The sequence below is a fragment of the Salvelinus fontinalis genome, chromosome 16, assembly GCF_029448725.1.
Source record: "Salvelinus fontinalis isolate EN_2023a chromosome 16, ASM2944872v1, whole genome shotgun sequence".
In the NCBI taxonomy this organism is placed as follows: domain Eukaryota; kingdom Metazoa; phylum Chordata; class Actinopteri; order Salmoniformes; family Salmonidae; genus Salvelinus; species Salvelinus fontinalis.
In genome coordinates, this window is record NC_074680.1 from 40,619,538 (window position 1) to 40,642,959 (window position 23,422).

The 23,422-nt window shown below is 42.1% G+C and overlaps 1 protein-coding gene across 2 annotated transcripts in view; it reads right to left on the reverse strand.

Annotated features, from left to right (window-relative positions):
- Positions 1–15,694, reverse strand: part of smc6 (structural maintenance of chromosomes 6) — a 31,649-nt gene extending 15,955 nt beyond the window's left edge. The window contains exons 1-17 of one of the 2 annotated variants that reach the window (XM_055865421.1): positions 15,609–15,694; positions 14,296–14,449; positions 14,093–14,210; positions 13,741–13,846; positions 13,453–13,589; positions 12,764–12,825; positions 11,608–11,688; positions 11,286–11,387; positions 10,299–10,418; positions 10,047–10,142; positions 7,971–8,117; positions 7,598–7,686; positions 6,769–6,939; positions 5,769–5,947; positions 4,784–4,985; positions 4,344–4,458; positions 662–822 (exon numbers count right to left, since the gene is read on the reverse strand). In XM_055865421.1, coding sequence (XP_055721396.1) covers positions 662–822; positions 4,344–4,458; positions 4,784–4,985; positions 5,769–5,947; positions 6,769–6,939; positions 7,598–7,686; positions 7,971–8,117; positions 10,047–10,142; positions 10,299–10,418; positions 11,286–11,387; positions 11,608–11,688; positions 12,764–12,825; positions 13,453–13,589; positions 13,741–13,846; positions 14,093–14,210; positions 14,296–14,427 — 2,018 coding nt within the window. In that variant the 5' untranslated portion in view covers positions 14,428–14,449; positions 15,609–15,694. The other variant, XM_055865420.1, reaches the window with a different exon arrangement.
- Between the last annotated feature and the right edge of the window lie 7,728 nt (positions 15,695–23,422).

Below are 23,422 nucleotides of genomic sequence, written 5' to 3' on the forward strand. Positions count from 1 at the left end.
TCAGAAGAAAGGTCTTTGTTTCTAGCCTGTCATCGAACCCACAAATGCTGATGCTCCAGATACTCAACTAGTCTAAAGGCCAGTTTTATTGCTTCTTTAATTAGGACAACAGTTTTCAACTGTGCTAACATAATTGCAAAAGGGTTTTCTAATGATCAATTAGCCTTTTAAAATGATAAACTTGGATTAGCTAACACAACGTGCCATTGGAACACAGGAGTGATGGTTGATGATAATGGGCCTATGTAGATATTCCATTAAAAATCAACTGTTTCCAGCTACAATAGTCATTTACAACATTAACACTGTCTACACTGTATTGCTGATCAATTTGATGTTATTTTAAAATGGACAAAGAAATTGCTTTTCTTTGAAAAACCAGGACATTTCTAAGTGACCCCAAACTTTTTAACAGTAGTGTACGTATGTGTGCGTCTTTCGGAGGGAAAAGGGTAAAAAGCTGAAGTCAGATTTCCGTTGGACCTTATGTGCAATTGACCAATTATGTGATCTTAATCTGGTACTTCCTGGTTAAATAAAATAAATAAACAAATATTTACTGCTGATGTGTTTCGGAGCAAGGTACTTTATAAGAGCACACCACAACAACCATACCAAAATAAATGTAATAAGAGTCAGGAGTAATAAAATAGGTACTTGCCGAATTTCTGTTTCCAGATCTCCCCCGAGGTATTTGGCCATGCTGAAGTCTGGAGTGTAGTACCGGTTAGGGTAAACCTGGTCTCCCTCCACGGTGAAGGCCTCACGGCAGTTCCTCGGGGGTCGGCCTTGTTGCATCACTCTCCTGGCTGCATTCTTCTCCTGCAATCACAACCGGGACAAGAGACATTGGTAGCTGGGAACTTTATCATGTTTTTAAATTATTTAATTATTTAAACTTTATTTAACCAGGTAGGCTAGTTGGGAACAAGTTCTCATTTGCAACTGCGACCTGGCCAAGATAAAGCAAAGCAGTTCGACACATACAACAACACAGTTACACATGGAATAAACAAACATACAATCAATAATACAGTAGAAAAATCTATATACAGCATGTGCAAATGAGGTAGGATAAGAGAGGTAGGGCAATAAATAGGCTATGGTGGCAAATTAATTACAATATTGCAATTAAACACTGGAATGGTAGGATGTGCAGAAAATGAATGTGCAAGTTGAGATACTGGGGTGCAAAGGAGCAAGATAAATAAATACAGTATGGGGATGAGGAAGATTGGATGGGCTATTTACAGATGAGCTATGTACAGGTGCAGTGATCTGTGAGCTTCTCTGACAGCTGGTGCTTAAAGTTAGTGAGGGAGGTAAGAGTCTCCAGCTTCAGATATTTTTGCAGTTCGTTCCAGTCATTGGCAGCAGAGAACTGGAAGGAGAGGCTGCCAAAGGAAGAATTGGGGGGTTGGGTTTGGCGACGAGTATGAAACGAGATCATACAGGTCGCAGTGGTGGGTAGTATATGGGGTTTGGTGACAAAATGGATGGCACTGTGATAGACTGCATCCAATTTGTTGAGTAGAGTGTTGGAGGCTATTTTGTAAATGACATTTCCGAAGTCGAGGTTTGGTAGGATGGTCAGTTTTACGAGGGTATGTTTTGCAGCATGAGTGAAGGATGCTTCGTTGCGAAATAGGAAGCCGATTCTAGATTTAATTTTGGATTGGAGATGTTTAATTTGAGTCTGGAAGGAGAGTTTACAGTCTAACCAGACACCTAGGTATTTGTAGTTGTCCACATATTCTAAGTCAGAACCGTCCAGAGTGGTGATGCTGAACGGGCGGGCAGCGATCGTTTGAAGAGCATGCATTTAGTTTTACTTGCATTTAAGAGCAGTTGGAGGCCACGGACGAAGAGTTGTATGACATTGAAGCTCATCTGGAGGTTAGTTAACACAGTGTCCAACGAAGGGCCAGAGGTATACAGAATGGTGTCGACTGCGTAGAGGTGGATCAAAGAATCACCAGCAGCGAGAGTGACATAACTGATGTATACAGAGAAGAGACTAGGCCCGATAATTGAACCCTGTGGCACTGTGGCGTAACTGCATCGCAGTGCTAGCTGCGCCACCAGAGTCTCTGGGTTCGCGCCCAGGCTCTGTCGCAGCCGGCCGCGACCGGGAGGTCCGTGGGGCGACGCACAATTGGCATAGCGTCGTCCGGGTTAGGGAGGGTTTGGCCGGTAGGGATATCCTTGTCTCATCGCTCTCCAGCGACTCCTGTGGCGGGCCGTGCGCAGTGCTCGCTAACCAAGGGGGCCAGGTACACGGTGTTTCCTCCGACACATTGGTGCGGCTGGCTTCCGGGTTGGAGGCGCGCTGTGTTAAGAAGCAGTGCGGCTTGGTTGGGTTGTGCTTCGGAGGACGCGTGGCTTTCGACCTTCGTCTCTCCCGAGCCCGTACGGGAGTTGTAGCGATGAGACAAAATAGTAATTACTAGCGATTGGATACCACGAAAATTGGGGAGAAAATGGGATAAAAAAATAAAAAATAACTTTCACTGAGGTGACGTCATAAGGGTTTTGTGTGATTGTATTGACTAGGTCCTGAGCTCAGTAAGGGGAATTTCCAAGGCTGTAGGCTAACTTGTCTATATTATGCTAATATTTTGTATATTTTGTGATATATTGAGTCTTTTGGTGTCTTATGCCTAGAATTAGCCAAGGAGGTTGTATGGTTCATTTGGTTCCTATTCTGAAAGTTTGATAAATTGTGCATAATGACATGTATATTTAATTGTGCGACAAATGTATTTAGGGTGTCAGACTCATTAACTGTATTTCAATGCAAATTCAGGGGCACTTCTGAAATATTTTGGAGCACCCTCTGGCCAGGATGAGGAGCCATCCACCTCCTCAGCCACACAGGCCTCTTCAGAAGTTATCTCGGAGCCTCAGGATGAGGAGCCATCCACCTCCTCAGCCACAGAATTAAGACACAACTAGTTTGCAGAGGACCAAGTGAGGTAGCACCTAACTTTGTTTTCCCAAGGAATGAGAGTGATGGAAGAAGTTGTCACCACCAGTATTTCAGGAAGACCTTGGTGAGTGGTGAAAATAAATTCCTACAAGTTGGTTGGTGTATTCTGAAAGAAACAGCCTCTTCTGCTGCAAACTCTTTTCTAAGAAGAAAATGTATTTAGCAAACTCAGGACTGACAGACTGGAAACATGCAAGTTCTTTGCTGACTTCACATGACAGCAGTCCAGAACACCAAAACTGCAACTGCATGAAAACATAGAAAGAACTGGCAATGAGGATCAAAAAAAGGAAACAATTGATAATCATGATGGCACTTAATGGAGGCTGAGAGAATAAGATGGAGAGAGAGGTGTTGACATGTCTGACTGCTATTGTGCCGTCTCTGGCAATTAGACATCTGGCACTAAGGAGACACACAGAAACACTGTACTCTCCATCAAAATGGACATTTTCTCAAAAGGAGGTTAAACTGATGGCACAATTTGATCCAATCATGAAAGAGCATCTTAACCGTGTCCAAAAAGGGTCCTCGAGTCACACCATCAGCTACCTTAGCCACCAAATACAGAATGAACTCATTGATTTTTTGAGCAGCAAGGTCTTTTCAATAATGGTGAGTGACATCAAGCTGGCAAAATGCTTCTCTATCATTCTAGATTGCACCTCAGATGTCAGCCACACTGAACAGTTGTGCAATTAAGTTTGTGCGTTTCTTGTTTGAAGTGCAATAGTGTAATAATCAGGTTCTCTTCTTTATAAGTGTGTTATTCTATTTGTGTATTTGTGTGATATAGGCTTTGTGCAATTTAGTTTTATTTGTGGGGTTTTTGTTCGCAATAGGGTAATAATTCCATTCTCTTTTTTATTTGTATTTATATGCCACAATTTGTTTCTATTGGTCTTTGTTACTTCTTTTTGATATTTATGAATCTTCTTTTTGTATATATTTTTATATGGTTTTAAGGGGGGTTTCGCCCAGGGAGCCATAATGATCTGGGGTCTGTTGCTTTTAAAAGAAGTAGTGTGACATCAGATCCTGGAGGACTGCCTCGTCCTTGTAGTTGACACAGCAGAAGGTCTTCATGAAGCTCCTCAAGCAGCTCTCCACTGCTACAGCTAAGGCAGGGTCCTTCGCCCAGGGAGCCATACAAGCTACAACCACCACTGGTTCCCACTCTATGCAAGACAGCCTGATCAATTCCATGACGGTACAGTTAGAAACATGGTAAATGCTGTTGTTTCTATCTTCCAAGTTATCTTTGTCGTATGAGGCCTCAATGCCAACTCCTTCAAACAAACGGTTTGTTGGACTGCACATTCAACTAGGAGCTTAAATCAGGGAAGAAACGAACCTTGATTATGAGAATGGATTCTATGCCTCTCATGTCGATGAGACAGTTTGCGATGACTGGGTTGGCTATGCTCAGAGAGTCCAGTACTGAGGGGTAGTCTGGGTGATTGACTCCCCTGAAACACAACCAAATAAAAAAACAAATTAGCTTTACTGACAACAACAAAAAGTATAGATATAGTTTGTTATGAACATCTAACAAAATAATTTGGTAACAATGAGACAATGTATTCACAAATCCACAGAGTTTCACTCTAATAATATCTGTAACTAAATATGGTCAAGGATCAAATATGGTCCATAGTAGCTACCGGTATTCAAAAACAAAACAATATGTGGTAATGTCCCAAATGGCACCTTATTCCCTACATAGTGCACGACTATTGACAAAGGCCATGTAGGGAATATGTTGCCATTTCAGATGGAGCGATTGTGTCTCACCGTCCTTGAACCTTGTAGACGGAGCCAGAGAAAGGACTGACGATGATCTGGGGTCTGTTGCCTTTAGAGAAGTATCGTGACATCAGATCCTGGAGGACGGCCTCGTCCTTGTAGTTGTCACAGCAGAAGGTCTTCATGAAGCTCCTCAAGCAGCTCTCCACTGCTACAGCTAAGGCAGGGTCCTTCAGGTTTATACATGCCCCTGATGGGAAACCATGGATGGATGGATGGATGGGTAGATGGATGAATGGATGGATGGGTAGATGGATGAATGGATGGATGGGTAGATGGATGAATGGATGGATGGGTAGATGGATGAATGGATGGATGGGTAGATGGATGAATGGATGGATGGGTAGATGGATGAATGGATGGATGGGTAGATGGATGAATGGATGGATGGGTAGATGGATGGATGGATGGATGGGTAGATGGATGAATGGATGGATGGGTAGATGGATGAATGGATGGATGGGTAGATGGATGAATGGATGGATGGGTAGATGGATGAATGGATGGATGGGTAGATGGATGAATGGATGGATGGGTAGATGGATGAATGGATGGATGGGTAGATGGATGAATGGATGGATGGGTAGATGGATGAATGGATGGATGGGTAGATGGATGAATGGATGGATGGGTAGATGGATGAATGGATGGATGGGTAGATGGATGAATGGATGGATGGGTAGATGGATGAATGGATGGATGGGTAGATGGATGAATGGATGGATGGGTAGATGGATGAATGGATGGATGGGTAGATGGATGAATGGATGGATGGGTAGATGGATGAATGGATGGATGGGTAGATGGATGAATGAACATTAAGAAAAACAGATTAATTCATGTTAAGTACATCTTTCTGAGGTTTCCCCACAGGGGGTAAATAGGAAGACTGTTGCACATGACCGTGCCATTCGGCCAGACCCCTATATATGATTGGGCTATACTAAACCAAAGAAGGTTGAGAACCACTGACCTATAGGACCAAGAGGTTTCTTGGTAAAACGTCCTTGGATGTAAGCCTTGTCTATGGTGTCTAGCAGATCAGGCATGTTATCTCCAAAACGCTTCAGTTTGTTGGATCTACTGGCCAGGAGCTGGTTCTTCCTCTTCAGTTTGGCTTCCATTGACACCTGAATATTCTTCTCTTCCAATCTAGAGCATTCAAATCAACACATGAGCATTACAGAAGTTTGAGTACTCATACTAAAAGAAGAACGTGAGAGCAAATGGTTGATGCAGAAAGTGGTGGTGATCACGTTGCTGAGGCCTATATGTGAGTCTTCCGGGCCACACCCTACTCCACACATTGAATTAATATAAAATGTTAATATCTTCGGCAAAGAGTGATAAAATAAAAAGGCTTCAGCGACAATTATTTGAATAATGTATGGATGTTTTGATGAACAAAGTGATGACTAAAGTGTCTTATTAGGAATGTCCAAATCTGACTTCTCTATGTGGCCGTGTACAGAAATGGTCATTCTGGACCGGGCGTCAGTTAAACTGCAGTACCGAAGCAAAACTGTAGGAGCAGTCAACACAGTGCTTCTAGACCGGAACCATGGCCCCTTAAGTCTCAACACCGTGAGGATGTGTAAAATTGCTAATGGTCCGTAGGTATTTGTTGTCGTACTTGTTTCATTCAGTAGAAAAAAGCCACAGGTAGAAGAATGCCACAGGTAGAAGAATGCCACAGGTAGAAGAATGCCACAGGTAGAAGAATGCCACAGGTAGAAGAATGCCCCAGGTAGAAGAATGCCCCAGGTAGAAGAATGCCCCAGGTAGAAGAATGCCCCAGGTAGAAGAATGCCCCAGGTAGAAGAATGCCCCAGGTAGAAGAATGCAAACAGAATTCATCGGACTTAATCGTTTAAAAATAACAGGTTTTTATCTGATCTTATCATACTGTACAATATGATAAGACCACATTCTTGGAAGAGAAAGAAAATAGACTTTGAATCGTTTTCCATTACCGTAGTTTGTCCAACTCCTCCTTCCCTTTGAACAGAGCCTGTTGCCTGTCCTTGATCTCCTGATTCAGAGCGGTGCACTGCGTCTCATGCTTCTCCAACTGCGTCCTCAGACTGGAGATCTTCAGCAGTCTCTTGGTGTGCTCTGCCTCGGCCTTCTTGTTCTGACTCCCACTACATGGTTACATCAAAAGATCATTTCAACAAAAGCTGAATGTATGCAAGGAAATCCAAACGACAGTAGTTATGTAACTAAAAAATGTGGACCAGACCACAATGCAATGACTATTCATGCTTACGTAAATCAGTGTGTGCAGTTAACAGTGTTGAGGAAGCTACTCTGAAAACATAGTTTGTGAAGCTACCAATTACTTCACACTGGAAGAAGTTAAGAAAAATGTAGTTTACTTAAGTTACTTTGAAAAAGCAGTTCACTACATCCAAAGTACTTCGCGAAAAATTATTCTATCTAAATCTGAGATGTTATAGACCACAAATTGAAAGAACAGATCGATCTGGAGTCAGATGTTACTAGAACGTGTCATTTAGACTATTAAAACACAAAAACTGTTTCAAGTCAGAATTAGGAAGATGTGATGCCTACTTCACCCATACTTTCAGTTCTTTTAGGGAAAAAAGTTCCAGTAGTTAGCTAGACCGCTACATGGCTAAAAAGTAATGAACTACTGAAAACACTACCTATATTTGAATTTAGTTTAACTACCACCTAGCTACTGCAAAACGTAGTTCAATTACTACTATCCAACACGGGCAGTTAATCCTTTCACAGTATATTCTACCAAACATTGACTATCACTCAAAAATCTCTCACATATTTTTCACTTTGTGAATTCTCTCGTGAAGAAGGGACTGTTCCTTCTCTGATTGCTTCAGTTTGTTCACAGCACGGAAGTACACCACCTACAATACAACAGCATAAAATACAGCTCAGACAAAGGTATTGCATTTCATCAAAGTGCTGCAAACATACAGAAAAGTATCGGTAAGCAAGGATATTAGTGAGGAAAATGGACATTTCATGTTAGTCCTAAACAGCACCTTATACCCTATGAAGTACACTACTTTGAACAGAGCCCTATGGTCCCTGGTCAACAATAGTGCACTACATAGGTAATAGGTGCCATTTTGGCCGTAAACCTACATTTACTTCCTGGAATGGGATTGACCTCAACTCAGCCTCTTACCTCCTGCTCTTTCTGAGCTTTATTCTTTGACTTTACTTCTTCCTTTATCTTCCGACAGTCCTCTGACAGTGACTCCTCCTCTTCTTTCCGACTGTGAAGCCTGCTCTGGATCTCCTGCAATTTCTTTTCAGCTACTGTCACTTTATTCTGGAGGGAAAAGAGAGGAAAACATTAAAGGCCCAGTGCAGTGAAAAAATAGATTTTTATGTGCTTTAAATACATTTCCACACTGTTGAAATAATACTGTGAAATTGTGAAAATAATTATATGCCGTTTTAGTGTAAGAGCTGTTTGAAAAGACCACCTGAAATTTCAGCCTGTTTAGGTGGGATGGAGTTTTGGCCTTCCATGGTGACATCACCATGCAGTAAATTAGTTAATAGACCAATAATAAAAATAGTTCTGAACCTCTGTCAATAAGAGTTCCATTTCAGTTTCCCCCTCCCCACTCCCAAGCAAAATTCCTGCTTGAGAATTTTTTTTAAAGCTAAGAATCTTTAAAAAATAAAATAATTCACAGTATATTCACAGTAATTCACAGTCAATTCATTCACAGTAAGGTACTTAAAATGTAACCCAGATATGATTAAATATTGAGATAAAAAATGGCTGCATTGGACCTTTAAGATATAACACAGGCAGGATTTCTAAGAAAATCATAAGAGTTTCTCCAATGGATTTCTCAACAGATCCAACTGACAGCATACACTATATATATATATACACACACACTCACACAAAAGTATGTGGACACCCCTTTAAATGAGTAGATTCGGCTACTTCAGCCACACCCGTTGCTGACATAAAATTGAGCACACATCCATGCAATCTCCATAGACAAACATTGGTAGTCAAATGGACTTACTGAAGAGCTCAGTGACTTTCAACATGGCATCGTTATAGGATGACACCTATCCAACAAGTCAGTTTGTAAAATGTCTGCCCTGCTAGAGCTGCCCCGGTCAACTGTAAGTGGTGCTGTTATTGTGAAGTGGAAACGTCTAGGAGCAACAACGGCAGTGGTAGGCCACACAAGCTGACAGAACGGGACCGCCGAGGGCTGAAGCGCGTAGGGCTTAAAAATCGTCTGTCCATGGTTGAAACACTCACTACCACTGAAACACTCACTACCAAGTTCCAAACTGAAGATGAGAGGTACTGTAGTGTGTAAGTGTAATATGGTAATGAAGTCTACATTTGCAATCTCACAAGAGACTCATTCATCCAACATGTTTATTTTGATTACGGGAAGAAACGTCAGCAAAATAACTTTTCGTCGAGAGCTTCATGAAATGGATTTCCATGGCCGAGCAGCCCCACACAAGCCTAAGATCACCATGCGCAATGCCAAGTGTCAGCTGGAGTGGTGTAAAGCTCGCCACCATTTGACTCTGGAGCAGTGGAAACGCTTTCTCTGGAGTGATGAATCACGTTTCTCCATCTAGCAGTCCGACGGACGAATATGGGTTTGGCGGATGCCAGGACTACGCTACCTGTCCCAATGCATAGTGCCGACTATAAAGTTTGATGGAGGAGGAATAATGATATGGGGCTGTTTTTCATGGTTCAGGCCCCTTAGTTCCAGTGAAGGGAAATCTTAACGCTACAGCACACAATGACATTCTAGACAATTCTGTGCATCCAACTTTGTGGCAACTGTTTGGGGAAGGCCCTTTCCTGTTTCAGTATGACAATGCCCCCGCTGCACAAAGCGAGATCTATACAGGAATGGTTTGTTGAGATCGTTGTGGAAGAACTTGACTGGCCTGCATAGAGCCCTGTCCTCAACCCCATCGAACGCCTTTGGTATGAATTGTAACGCCGACTGCGAGCCAGGCCTAATCGCCCAACATCACTGCCCAATCTCACTAATGCTCTCGTGGCAAGTCCCCGCAGCAATGTTCCAACATCTAGTGGAAATCCTTTCCAGAAGAGTGGAGGCTGTTAAAGCAGCAAAGGGGGGTTCAACTCCATATTAATACCCATGATTTTGGAATGAGATGTTCCGATGAGGTGTCAGGTGTCCACATACTTTTGGTAATGTAGTGTACTGAGACAAATATACTTCACAAATACCTGACAGAGTTGAAGGTTTTCTTCGTGTTTGTGATTACTTTCCTCTGTGTCCATCTGTTCCTGTAGCTGTTGGACCAACCGCTCCTTTTCTCTCACCTGAAAGTAACAAAACAGAGGTGACATGACCATATTATTTTCTCGCAGAAAATAATTTATGCAGTTTTTCAAAGAATTTCCAACACTTTTGAATGGCTTTGACTTAGCCCAAACTAAACAAAATGGTGAATGAGAAACAACCAAGTAAAGTCCTACCAAGCACCATGCCATCATCTTCTTGAGTTCCTCCAGAGTCTCCTTCATCTTACCAACAGATGACAGGTTTTCATACCTCTCCTTCTTCTGCAAAAACTCCTGCTTGAGATCTTTTAGACACTGAAAGCAAAAGATAAAACATGGTTAGTCTTAACTTACTGTCCTATTTATGTACTAACCAAAAATAGAAATGCAACATGTGAAGTGTTGGTGCCATGCTTCATGAGCTGAAATAAAAGATCTCAGAAATGTTCCATACGGACAAAAATCTTATTTCTCTAAAATGTTGTGCACAAATTTGTTTACATCCCTGTTAGTGAGCATTTCTCCTTTGCCAAGATATGCCACACCTGTCAGCTGGATGGATTATCAAGAAGCTGATTAAACAGCATGATCATTACACAGGTGCACTTTGTGCTGGGGACAATAAAAGGCCACTCTAAAATGTGAAGTTTTGTCACACAACAATGCCACAGATGTCTCAAGTTGAGGGAGTGTGCAATTGTCATACTGACAGCAGGAATGTCCACCAGAGCGGTTACCAGAAAATGTTAGGAAATGTGTCCCGCTACATGAGGCAAATGGTGGTCACACCAAATACTGACAATTTTTTAAATCCACGCCCCTACCTTTTTTTAAGGTATCTGTGACCAACTATCTGTATTCCCAGTCATGTGAAATCCATAGATTATGGCCTAAGGAATTTATTGTAATTGACTGATATCCTTATATCAACTGTAACTCAGTAAAATCTTTTAAATTGTTGCATGTTGCGTTTATATTTCTGTACGGGGTAATTTAATTGAAAACCTCTAACAAACCAGGTACATACGTAATGTTACATTGTCATCTTTTTTTTTAAATCGAATAAAAAAAAATTAAAAAATCATTAAGTGTATGTGTGACCATGTATGAAATGCACTTTAAAAATGTAATCCCTTCATTTTCGGGCCCCCATAAAATGTAATTTCCATGCGATAGCATTACCTCCTCTTGCCTCTCAACCTGTTCTCTGGTCACTGCTTTAGTCTGTTTGATGTGGATGTAGTCTCTCTTCATCTGCTCCAGTAGAGTCGCTTTCATGAAGAACTACATAAATATTTTTACAAATGAATCCCCAGAAGGAACTTTGGTTGCGCATGATGAAGTGGACACAGAATTAGAATTGCATATGGGACAAAAATGAATGACAAAAAAAAACAAGCACCACAAACATGTAGACAAGAAAATGACAGAGCTTAAATTACAAAACAAGGACAAAGAGCTTAAATTACAAAACAAGGACAAAGAGCTTAAATTACAACTGTACCTTATACTTATCTGCTTCGCTTTTTGAATGGAGAAATTGCTTACTCATTTCTTGGTTAAGAATTGAGACTGGGTTATCCACCTGTGATTTACAGTAAACAGCAAAAGAGGTTTTTCAAATAGGAACATACACTACCTTTCCAAAGTTTGGGGTCACTTGGAAATGTCTTTGTTTTTGAAAGAAAAGCCAATTTTTTGTACATTTAAAATAACATCAAATTGGTCAGAAATACAGTGTAGACATTGTTAATGTTATAAATGACTATTGTAGCTGGAAACGGCTGATTTTTAATGGAATATCTACATAGGCGCACAGAGGCCCATTATCAGCAACCATCACTCCTGTGTTCCAATGGCACGTTGTGTTAGCTAATCCCATTTTATCCTTTTAAAAAGGATAATTGCTCATTAGAAAACCCTTTTACAATTATGTTAGCACAGCTGAAAACTGTTGTTCTGATTAAAGAAGCAATAAAACTGGCCTTCTTTAGACTAGTTGAGTATCTGGAGCATCAGCATTTGTGGGTTCGATTACAGGCTCAAAATGACCAGGAACAAAGACCTTACTTCTGAAATTTGTCAGTCTATTCTTGTTCTGAGAAATGAAGGCTATTCCATGCGAGAAATCGCCAAGAAACTGAAGATCTGGTACAACACTGTGTACTACTCCCTTCACAGAACAGCACAAATTGGCTCTTACCAGAATAGAAAGAAGAGTGGGAGGCCCCGGTGCACAACTGAGCAAGAGGACAAGTACATTAGAGTGTCTAGTTTGAGAAACAGACACCTCACAAGTCCTCAACTGGCAGCTTCATTAAATAGTACCCGCAAAACAACATGCTCAACGTCAACAGTGAAGAGACGACTTCGGGATGCTGGTCTTCTAGGCAGAGTTGCAAAGAAAAAGCCATATCTCAGACTGGCCAATAAAAATAAAAGATTAAGATGGGAAAAATAACACACACTGGACAGAGGAACTCTGCCTAGAAGGCCAGCATCCCGGAGTCACCTCTTCCCTGTTGACATTGCGGGTGACCACAAACTTTGGAACTTAAGTGTAATTAAAAATAAATAACATCATTCACTTTCAATAAAACACACACACACTATATATATATATATATATATATACACACACACACACACACACACAATACCTGGATGTTGAAGTGATCTAAAATTGCAGTCAATTCATCCTTTTTATTTGAAACCAAGTGCCCTGGAATAGAAGGTAAAGGTTGATTAAAATAGAGAAGAGATAAAGAAAACGGCCAGACAGACCAACCTGACGGCCGGACAGACACGGACAAACCGACCTGACAGACACGGACAGACCGACCTGACAGACACGGACAGACCGACCTGACAGACACGGACAGACCGACCTGACGGCCGGACAGACACGGACAGACAGACCTGACAGACACGGACAGACTGACCTGACAGACACGGACAGACCGACCTGACAGACACGGACAGACCGACCTGACGGCCGGACAGACACGGACAGACCGACCTGACAGACACGGACAGACCGACCTGACAGACACGGACAGACCGACCTGACAGACACGGACAGACCGACCTGACAGACACGGACAGACCGACCTGACAGACACGGACAGACCGACCTGACAGACACGGACAGACTGACCTGACAGACACGGACAGACCGACACGGACAGACTGACCTGACGGCCGGACAGACAAACCGACCTGACAGACACGGACAGACTGACCGACCTGCCGGCCGGACAGACCGACCTGCCGGCCGGACAGACACAGACAGACCGACCAGACGGACCGGCCAGACGGACCGACAGACCTGACAGATTTAAACTATTACCTGTTTTACTCTTCAACCTGCACGTCCGAACACCATCACTAGAAATCCTTTGTTCAATAGAAATGCATTCCCCGTAGACATCCCCTTTGTACGCGTCTGGTCCTCTGTTTCTCAGTTTCACTGTAACATCCGCTGTGCTGGAAATAAGTTCACCCACAAGCAGGTCTATTGTTTACATTACATTCAAAAGATCTATTTGCAAACTCAGCGGTAATGAGAATTTACACTGTGCATAAAAAAGAGAGATATGGAATGGGTGTCAATGTAATATAAGTAACTAGAACTGACCTTTCACCATTTTTCACAAAACCCTTCAAAGATGCTCCTCTGTTTGTGATGGTGGCCTTTCCACCAAGGCCCACTATTAGAGCAGTCAGTATGGCACTTTTCCCACCTGCAAAACAAAATCTGGTGAAAATACCATGGCACAATAACATAGCAGAAATAGGTCCGACTCACAGTACAACGAATAGCAACTAAGCTATTATAGACAGGGGGAAACTGTAACTTGAATTCACTATTCAAATTCAGTTATAATGACTGTTGGAGAAGGGTTAAAAAGTTAAGGGAAGGCATCAAAAACATGTCTATGGGGAGTCCTTTAACCAATACAAAGTATCAGTTTAAAAATCTTTCTTACTTCCATTGTTGCCAACAATGAAGTTCACATTGGGCCCGAACTGGAATGGACCAAGCAAATGGTGACACATGAAATTCTTTATGGTGATGCTTTCAATAACTCCAATATCTCCCAAACCCTAAAAATGAACAACAAAAATAGAAGAAAACTGTAAGCCATTACAAATCAATCTATCGATCAGATAATTGATGGGAGGCACTGACCGAGGGAGAGGTGGAGTGGTCATTAAATGTTGTCCCATGATCCTCTCTGCCATCTTCTTCCTCTTTAACAGCTTCCAATCTACGTTTCTTGGTGAATTTTTCATCATTCAGTACTTTGCTTTTCCGCTTCATTTTAGTAACATCTGGATCCACGCTGTTGAAACAAAAACATCTGCATAAATATTAGTAATTACATGCCTAAGTCATGTTAGTTTACTGCCAGAGCACATAGGGAAGATTCTGGAGAGACATATGGGTCTCAAATTGATTGTTGCCTGGCTTACTGTAGGCTACACTACAGATGTGGCTGTCGCGTTTGAGTCGCTCTGGATGGCGCCGGAAGAGATGGCTGCCGTTTTACGGGCTCCTAACCAACTGTGCTTCTACCCCCAAGCCATAAGACTGCTGAAAAATTAATCAAATGGTCACCCGGACTATTTACATTGACACCCCTCCTCCTTGTTCGTACACTGCTGCTACTCGCTGTTTATCATCTATGCATAGTCACTTTACAAATTACCTCGACTAACCGGTTACCGGTATCGCCTGTATATAGCCTCGTTATGTAATTTTCTTGTGTTACTAAATAAACAAAAGTTTAAAAAAATGAACAAGCAAATATTTTCTTAACTCCATTTCTTGAACTGCATTGTTGGTTAAGGGCTTGTAAGTAAGCAATACACGGTAAGATCTACCTACACCTGTTGTATTCGGCGCATGTGAAAGATTTAATTTGAGTAAGTGATTTGACGTCTGGTGTCTTGAAATTGGTGGCTTGAAATGATACCCAGGGGGGGGGGGGGGGGGGGGGGGGGGAATCATTGTAGATATTACAAAATGTGTACTTGTCTTACAGGTGGAAGGGTAAGCTTCAGTGTAGACCACTACCACACAGGAAGGCGCCATGAAAGTACAAAGCTTGACACATCTTCCATAAGAACGCGCAGGTGCAGACTAACATTGCAACGTTCCAATCCAAACTGATACAATCTAACATTTTTACGTTTCGTATTCAACTATATAAGGGCTGCTGAAGTTCCATATAGGGGGTGATATGACAAATACAGCTACAATAGGCCTACTCAATACTTTCTTTGCGAAGCATAGGCTATCTTTGTTTGCAAGATCAGTGCATTAAAGTTTTAAACTGAAGAGACAAAAGCGTTCACCCCCGTCAGTCACAGGTCCAGACAAGCAGTCTTATTCTACTGCCTTTCGTTCAGGATAGTCTTAACTTCTAAATGTCCGTTTATGAGGTTGAATTATGCATTATGTGTTCTTCAAGAACAGACAAAAATAGAGCGCGTACGTACCCGACTCTGACTTCCTGGTGTGGTGGACGTGCTGCGAAACGGAGGAGGAGAAATGTGTGGGAGTGTGTTAACTTTGTATCAGGCTGTTTTCAAAGAGGAACACCTATTCTTCTTCGGTTTGCGTCAAATATGTTGCATTACCGCCCCCAGCTGGACTATAATATAAATCCATTATACTTTGTAATACAAAATAGGAAAAGGGGAAAATAAAAAACGAAATTTACAAATCTAAAATAAAACACACCCTTCAAACTAACCTTACACTCATCCAAAACCCACTAGCTCACTCCAATACTTTGTCCCCACCTACTCATGCACCATGCCAACGGCCTGGGAGGCCGGTACACCACCACTCAACACACCCTGTTGACGTCCAATCTCGTATACCCAAATACTTCTCTGCAGCTGCCACCACAACATCTATTTTCTGGGATTTACATTCCATTTCTGCGGTACAGTTGATAACCATTGCTATGAACACTAAGAAGCTAACCTTACAGCATATTTCACTCGTTGGCCTATCCCTCAATGGAGGCATAGGTCTACTACTCACAGGGATCCTCTCAGGATCCCTCACCCTTGACCCATCCTCCTCTACTTTCTTCACTACCTCAGTGTAATAGTATAACTTTACGGCGTCCCCTCGCCCCAACACGGGCGCGAACCAGGGACCTTCTGCACACATCAACAACGGTCGCCCACGAAGCATCGTTACCCATCGCTCCACAAAGACCGCGGCCCTTGCAGAGCAAGGGGCAACACTACATCTAGGTTTCAGAGCAAGTGACGTAACTGATTGAAACGCTACTAGCGCGTACCCGCTAACTAGCTAGCCATTTCACATCCGTTACATCAGTATACGATGCCTTCTGCACTACTCTGACTCTAGCCACCTCAACCTGCCTCTCTCGCACCGGACATGTCCGATCCACAGAAACATGGGCACCCCTGCAGTTGACACAAAACTTTATCCACCGAGACTCCACAATATTCTATCCCATGCCCCCCTGCACACTTCCCACATCTTGGAATCTCCATCCTACAAACTGCTGTGACATGACCATTGTCCAGAGACTTAACATTAGTGAGTACTAAGTGGTGGATGGTGTCCACTCCGAAAACCTCTTCTCTGCTGGTGGCGACTTGGAGCAGCCTCTGGGATAAGTTCAATTGCCCTGGGGTGTACGGACAAAGGATCCAATTCGGGAAAGTCGTATTCCTGGTCGTAATGCTGGTGAGATACCTCTGCACTGATATCCAACGTTTATTTCCGGCTGTATGTAATAACAAAAAAACACCTGAAACAGAGCAGTGGATTCAGCACAAAAGGCTCTAACAGGATAACTGCCATATCCTAACATGACTTTGTCTGGTAGAGACTCTGACTCACCGAGTGCCTGCTCCCTCTGATCAGAAGAAACACAAAAATATATTACAAGTCCATTAACGTTACAGGTTACCTTCACTGATTCAACTGCAACCAACCAACCCTTTCTCACCCAGCCTGAACCAACCCTTTCTCACCCAGCCTGAAACCACAAATGGATCTGTCAAAAGGCAAAGATTCACTTTCTCCAAAAATGGAACTCCTACTGGACCAGATTTTTCTTTATCATGTCCATTGATGCCAGGCTCTGGTTCTGAACTCTTCACCACACTTTCCACCTCACTTAACTCGCCCTCATTCCCTTCCATTTCACCTCCAGAACTCGGTCAGGCGCACAGCTCACTCTATTTGCACTCAAAACCAATCTTCTTTGACACCCCATCTCCATTGTTATGGTCATCTTCCTCAGATTCAAATCCAACCTCTTTCGTCATTCTCTTCGATCTGCTTTCGTCATTCTCTTCGATCTCTTCTTCCTCTTTTTCCACCTCCATTCCTCCTCAGAAATCCACCATTCTGTGTCCCTGTCCAAATGTTCTTCTTTTCCCGACTTTGCATGCGGCCCGGTGGCATCCCAACCTAACTCCATCTCATAATCATCCTGCTCACCTCAGACGAGGAACACCTATGTGAAGCCAGCCACAGTATGAGTCATAATACCCATAAAACCTAGCATTAAAACCCTGAAATGGTTCCAATCGTTTTTTCCACCATTCATTTTTTTGTAGAGGATTTTAAAACTACTTCATATAAGGTCTGTGTTTTGTGTAGGCACACATCCTGTGCTTTGACAGAATCACTCAAGGTGCAGCGTGGACCCCCCCCCCCCCCACACACACATTTCTCTAACCTCAGTGACCTCACGGCTGAGGGTTTTAACTTCCTCCTTGAGAATTTGAATCTTAAGTAAGGTCGTATAGCTCATTGCAATAGTTCACCTCTTCGGACAAATAGTACCCTAGACTGTCCTGATCATCTAGTTAATCATTCCAGATAATTCCTCCACCCCAACAGAAATGTCTCATCCACATAGAAGGATTTTAGATGTGCAGATAGAGTAAAACCCAGTCTATTTTACCATTACTACAGTCAAGTCTGTGGGTTATAGTATTTTCATATAAATGTTACCATTTTAGTAATCAAGTTAGCTAGCTAGTAAAAAAACGTTAAAAGTATTTCAGATGGGTGGACCAGAAACCCAGTGACCACACTCAGGTCTGCAGCTGCCATTTTCCATTTTCCTCTGCCCATGATACATCGCAATGTGAATTGTGTTGTACTACTGAATGAAACTGAGGAGATGCACTCAGACCAGCCTTTGTGATTGAACTTATGTTAACTACATTACTTTAGATAGCTGCTTTGAGCAAAACTTGAAGGTAATACATTATAACATATTCTAGGAGCCTGTTGTTTGTGTATGATCTTTATTCATTGTTCACTTGTTTTCAAACAATGTCAGGTACAGGCAAGGATGATACATTCCCACTGTGCCCATGATAAAGTTAACTACATTACTTGCATGTAATATAACCTATTCTGAGAGCCTAATGTGTGTGTGTGTGTGTGTGTGTGTGTGTGTGTGTGTGTGTGTGTGTGTGTGTGTGTGTGTGTGTGTGTGTGTGTGTGTGTGTGTGTGTGTGTGTGTGTGTGTGTGTGTGTGTGTGTGTGTGCGTGTGCGTGTGCGTGAACAATGTGGAATATGTATGGACCATTGTCTTCCCTGAAAACAGGTACTGACAGGAGGAACTATATGTGTCTGTCAGAGGTCGTCAATTATGAATGTCAATAGATTTTTTGATTCTATCTCATCAATGACAACATTCTAGAACTGAGTTATCACTCATCTAAGTCTGGTATCCTGAGAAATCTGGTTAATGATTATATAATTGATTAAGTGGCTCTTTCCTTGTAGAATGTTGACAGCTGTATATACCAAATTATATTGCTGAGATGCTCAAACTTAACTTAATAGCTACACTCACCGATACAGAATCAACTTTATCCCTCATGCTGGCCCTGATTAAACTGGTAAATTGCCCATCACTATAGCTGCACTTCTCCACATTGCCAGATTTATAGTGGTCTAGTAATACAAAAATATTTTTGATCTACTTCTCTGCTAATTAGCTAGCTAAAGTGTAGTCAATGGCTAGCTATGACAGAGAAAGGGAAAGTTCAACACTTTATTCAATTCAATGCAATACAGCACATGGATTCATCATGGATTGGGCACAGGTCTCTGATCGTGCTGGGGAACGGTAGCTGACAGTGTCGGGTAGAGATGACATGCAGCAATTTCCTGCAGGAATTAGTAGTGTTGCTGAGGTCTTCTCTGTTGCTAATGAGCATTTAGAATTTCTTTGAGTAAATTGAGGCGAATATACAGTTGAAGTCGGAAGTTTACATACACCTTAGCCAAATATGTTTAAACTCAGTTTTACAATTCCTGACATTTAATCCTAGCAAAAATTTCCTGTCTTAGGTCAGTTAGGATCACCACTTTATTTTAAGAATGTGAAATGTCAGAATAATAGTAAAGAGAATGATTTATTTCAGCTTTTATTTCTTTCATCACATTCCCAGTGGGTCAGAAGTTTACATACACTCAATTAGTATTTGGTAGCGTTGCCTTTAAATTGTTTAACTTGGGTCAAACGTTTCGGGTAGCCTTCCACAAGCTTCCCACAATAAGTTGGGTGAATTTTGGCCCATTCCTCCTGACAGAGCTGGTGTAACTGAGTAAGGTTTTTAGGCCTCCTTGCTCGCACAGGCTTTTTCAGTTCTGCCCACAATATTCTATGGGATTGAGGTCAGGGCTTTGTGAAGGCCACTCCAATACCTTGACTTTGTGGTCCTTAAGCCATTTTGCCACAACTTTGGAAATATGCTTGGGGTCATTGTCCATTTGGAAGACCCATTTGCGACCAAGCTTTAGCTTCCTGACGGATGTCTTGAGATGTTTCTTCAATATATCCACATACTTTTCCTACCTCATGATGCAATATATTTTGTGAAGTGCACCAGTCCCTCCTGTAGCAAATCACCCCCACAACGTGATGCTGGCACCCCCGTGCTTCGCGGTTGGGATGGTGTTCTTCGGCTTGCAAGCCTCCCCCTTTTTCCTCCAAACATAACAATGGTCCTTTATGGCGAAACAGTTCTATTTTTGTTTCATCAAACCAGAGGACATTTCTCCAAAAAGTACGATCTTTGTCCTCATGTGCAGTTGCAAACCGTAGTCTGGCTTTTTTAATGACGGTTTGCAGCAGTGGCTTCTTCCTTGCTGAGCGGCCTTTCAGGTTATGTTGATATAGGACTCGTTTTACTGTGGATATAGATACTTTTGTACCCGTTTCCTCCAGCATCTTCACACGGCCCTTTGCGGTTGTTCTGGGATTGATTTGCACTTTTCGCACCAAAGTACGTTCATCTCTAGGAGACAGAACGCGTCTCCTTCCTGAGCGGTATGACAGCTGCGTGGTCCCATGGTGTTTATACTTGCATACTATTGTTTGTACAGATGAACGTGGTACCTTCAGGCGTTTGGAAATTGCTCCCAAGAATGAACCAGACTTTTGGAGGTCTACATTTTTTTTTTCTGAGGTCTTGGCTGATTTCTGATATCAAGCAAAAAGGCCCTCAGTTTGAAGGTAGGCCTTGAAATAAATCCACAGGTACACCTCCAATTAACTCAAATGATGTCAATTAGCCTATCAGAAGCTTCTAAAGACATGATATCATTTTCTGGAATTTTCCAAGCTGTTTAAAGGCACAGTCAACTTAGTGTATGTAAACTTCCGACCCACTGGAATTGTGATACAGTGAATTATAAGTGAAATTATCTGTCTGTCAACAATTGTTGGAAGAATTACATGTGTATGTCATGCACAAAGTAGATGTCCTAATTGACTTGCCAAAACTATAGTTTGTCAACAAGAAATTTATGGAGTGGTTGAAAAATGAGTTTTAATGATTCCAACCTAAGTGTATGTAAACTTCCGACTTCAACTGTATTGATAAAACTCACCTTCTCCGAGAGAGAATTACACGTTTATCAAAACGTCATGCCAAGGTAAGCCTAAACCAAACACATAATTAATATGAAGTGTTTGTAAAATTCACTATGTGAAAAAGGAAATAGTGGAAAGACGATTGGAACCATTTCCATGTTTGACCTTTATGTTTTATGGGTATTATGACATGTCCACTATGGCGGACTATGAGGATAAGAGTTTATAAAAATATAGAACTCGCCAGCTTGTAGTCCTAAAACCTGGAAATAAGTTAGATTGTTAAGCCATCCCTGTGGGGAAAAATAATTGGGGAAAGGAATAAACGTTGAAAATAAGGTCTGAGGTTAACATGAGATCATGTTAAACTTAAATCAGAATAATAGCAGAGAGAATGATTTATATTTTATGTTCTATGAGATAATAGCAGTCCGGTTAACATGACCTTTAGGAATTATGACGCCTTTGTGATGTGTTTTATTACATAAATTCTTCAAAATTCACAAAAATGACGTTAGCTGATAAAGATTATGTCATAGAACAAAACACATAAGATCTCCTAAGCCTGTGTTTAACACAGGTCTTATTTTTGGCGTTTATCCAAACACCCTACAAAAACGCCATTAATTTTCCTCATAGTCTTTGTCTAATGAACCATGGTGGAGTTAGTGCCTACAAAAAGATGCCATTACTATTGCTCTCTATTAGCATCCTAGATCTTATTGCGGGACTTTGACAGTCGGAAATCCCCTCCCTAGTCAGCCTATTATGCGTATTGACATTCATATTGCACTGTACAACCTTACCTATGGATTGTGGATCAATGAAATGGAGTATCAGTCTACTCAGTGACACTCACAGAACACAACTGAAGAGTTTATACAAATATTAGCATTATAACTGATATTGCAGGACTCTGAAACCACTGTGAAATTAGCCACATGAAAAAGAAATGTCACCTTGGTACTGGCACATTTATAGTCATTACTATATTAACAACATTACGTTTTTGGTCATAAACATAAATGATCCAAACCACAAGCACATTTTCATTTCACTGGTAGAATCGGGAAGTTTTGACTCCCTGTGTATTCGGTTGCTCATAGTGAACCACAAACTCCAGCATTCATAGCGAATGCAAATGCCGCCCACTTAGGTAGATGGGGCGTGCCCATAAACTTGGATAATTGTTTACTTTAAAACGACTTCTATATCCAAGATTCTTTTGGAAAATGTTTGTTTTTCACTAACATTTGTCATCATGCCCGTGTGGTGTCCTGTGTCTGGCGGTGCTAATTACAAACAAGCGCAAAAATTAGTTATCCAGAACGCAAAGCACCGCCCCTACACGAGTTGTAGTCTTTCAGACTGGAAAAATGTGTCAGCTTGTATGTTTAATTAATCAATCCTTATTTATTTATAAAGCCCTTTTTACATCAGCCGATGTCACAAAAACCTAGCCTAAATCCCCAAACAGCAAGCAATGCAGATGTAGAAGAACGGTGGCTAAGAAAAACTCCCTAGAAAGCCAGAACCTATTAAAGAAACCTAGAGAGGAACCAGGCTCTGAGGGGTGGCCAGTCCTCTTCTGGCTGTGTCGGGTGGAGATTATAACAGAACATGGCCAAGACGTTCAAATGTTCATAGATGACCAGCAGGATCAGATAATAATAATTACAATGGTTGTAGAGGGTGTAACAGGTCAGCACCTCAGGAGTAAATGTCAGTTGGCTTTTCATAGCCGATCATTCAGAGTTAGAGACAGCTGGTGCGGTAGAGAGAGAGTCCAGCAGGTCCGGAACAAGGTAGCACATCCAGTGAACAGGTCAGGGTTCCATAGCCGCAGGCAGAATAGTTGAAACTGGAGCAGCAGCACGACCAGGTGGACTGGGGACAGCAAGGAGTCATCAAGCTAGGTAGTCTTGAGGCATGGTCCTAGGGCTCGGGTCCTCCGAGAGAAGAGGGAGAGAGAGAAAGAGAGAGAGAGAATTAGAGAGAGCATACTTAAATTCACACAGGACACCGAATAAGACAGGATAAATACTCCAGACATAACAGACTGGCCCTAGCCCCCCGATACAAACTATTGCAGCATAAATACTGGAGGCTGAGACAGGAGGGGTCGGGAAACACTGTGGCCCTATCCGACGATACCCCCGGACAGAGCCAAACAGGCAGGATATAACCCCACCCACTTTGCAAAAGCACAGCCCCCACACCACTAGAGGGATATTTTCAACCACCAACCTACTACCCTGAGACTAGAGTCTTAGCCCACGAAGACCTCCCCCACGGCGCGAACCCGAGGGGGGCGCCAACCCGGACAGGAAGATCACGTCAGTCAACTGATACCCCATTTCATGAATCCACAATCCATAGGTAAGGCTGTAGTGAAATATAAGTATGCCACCATT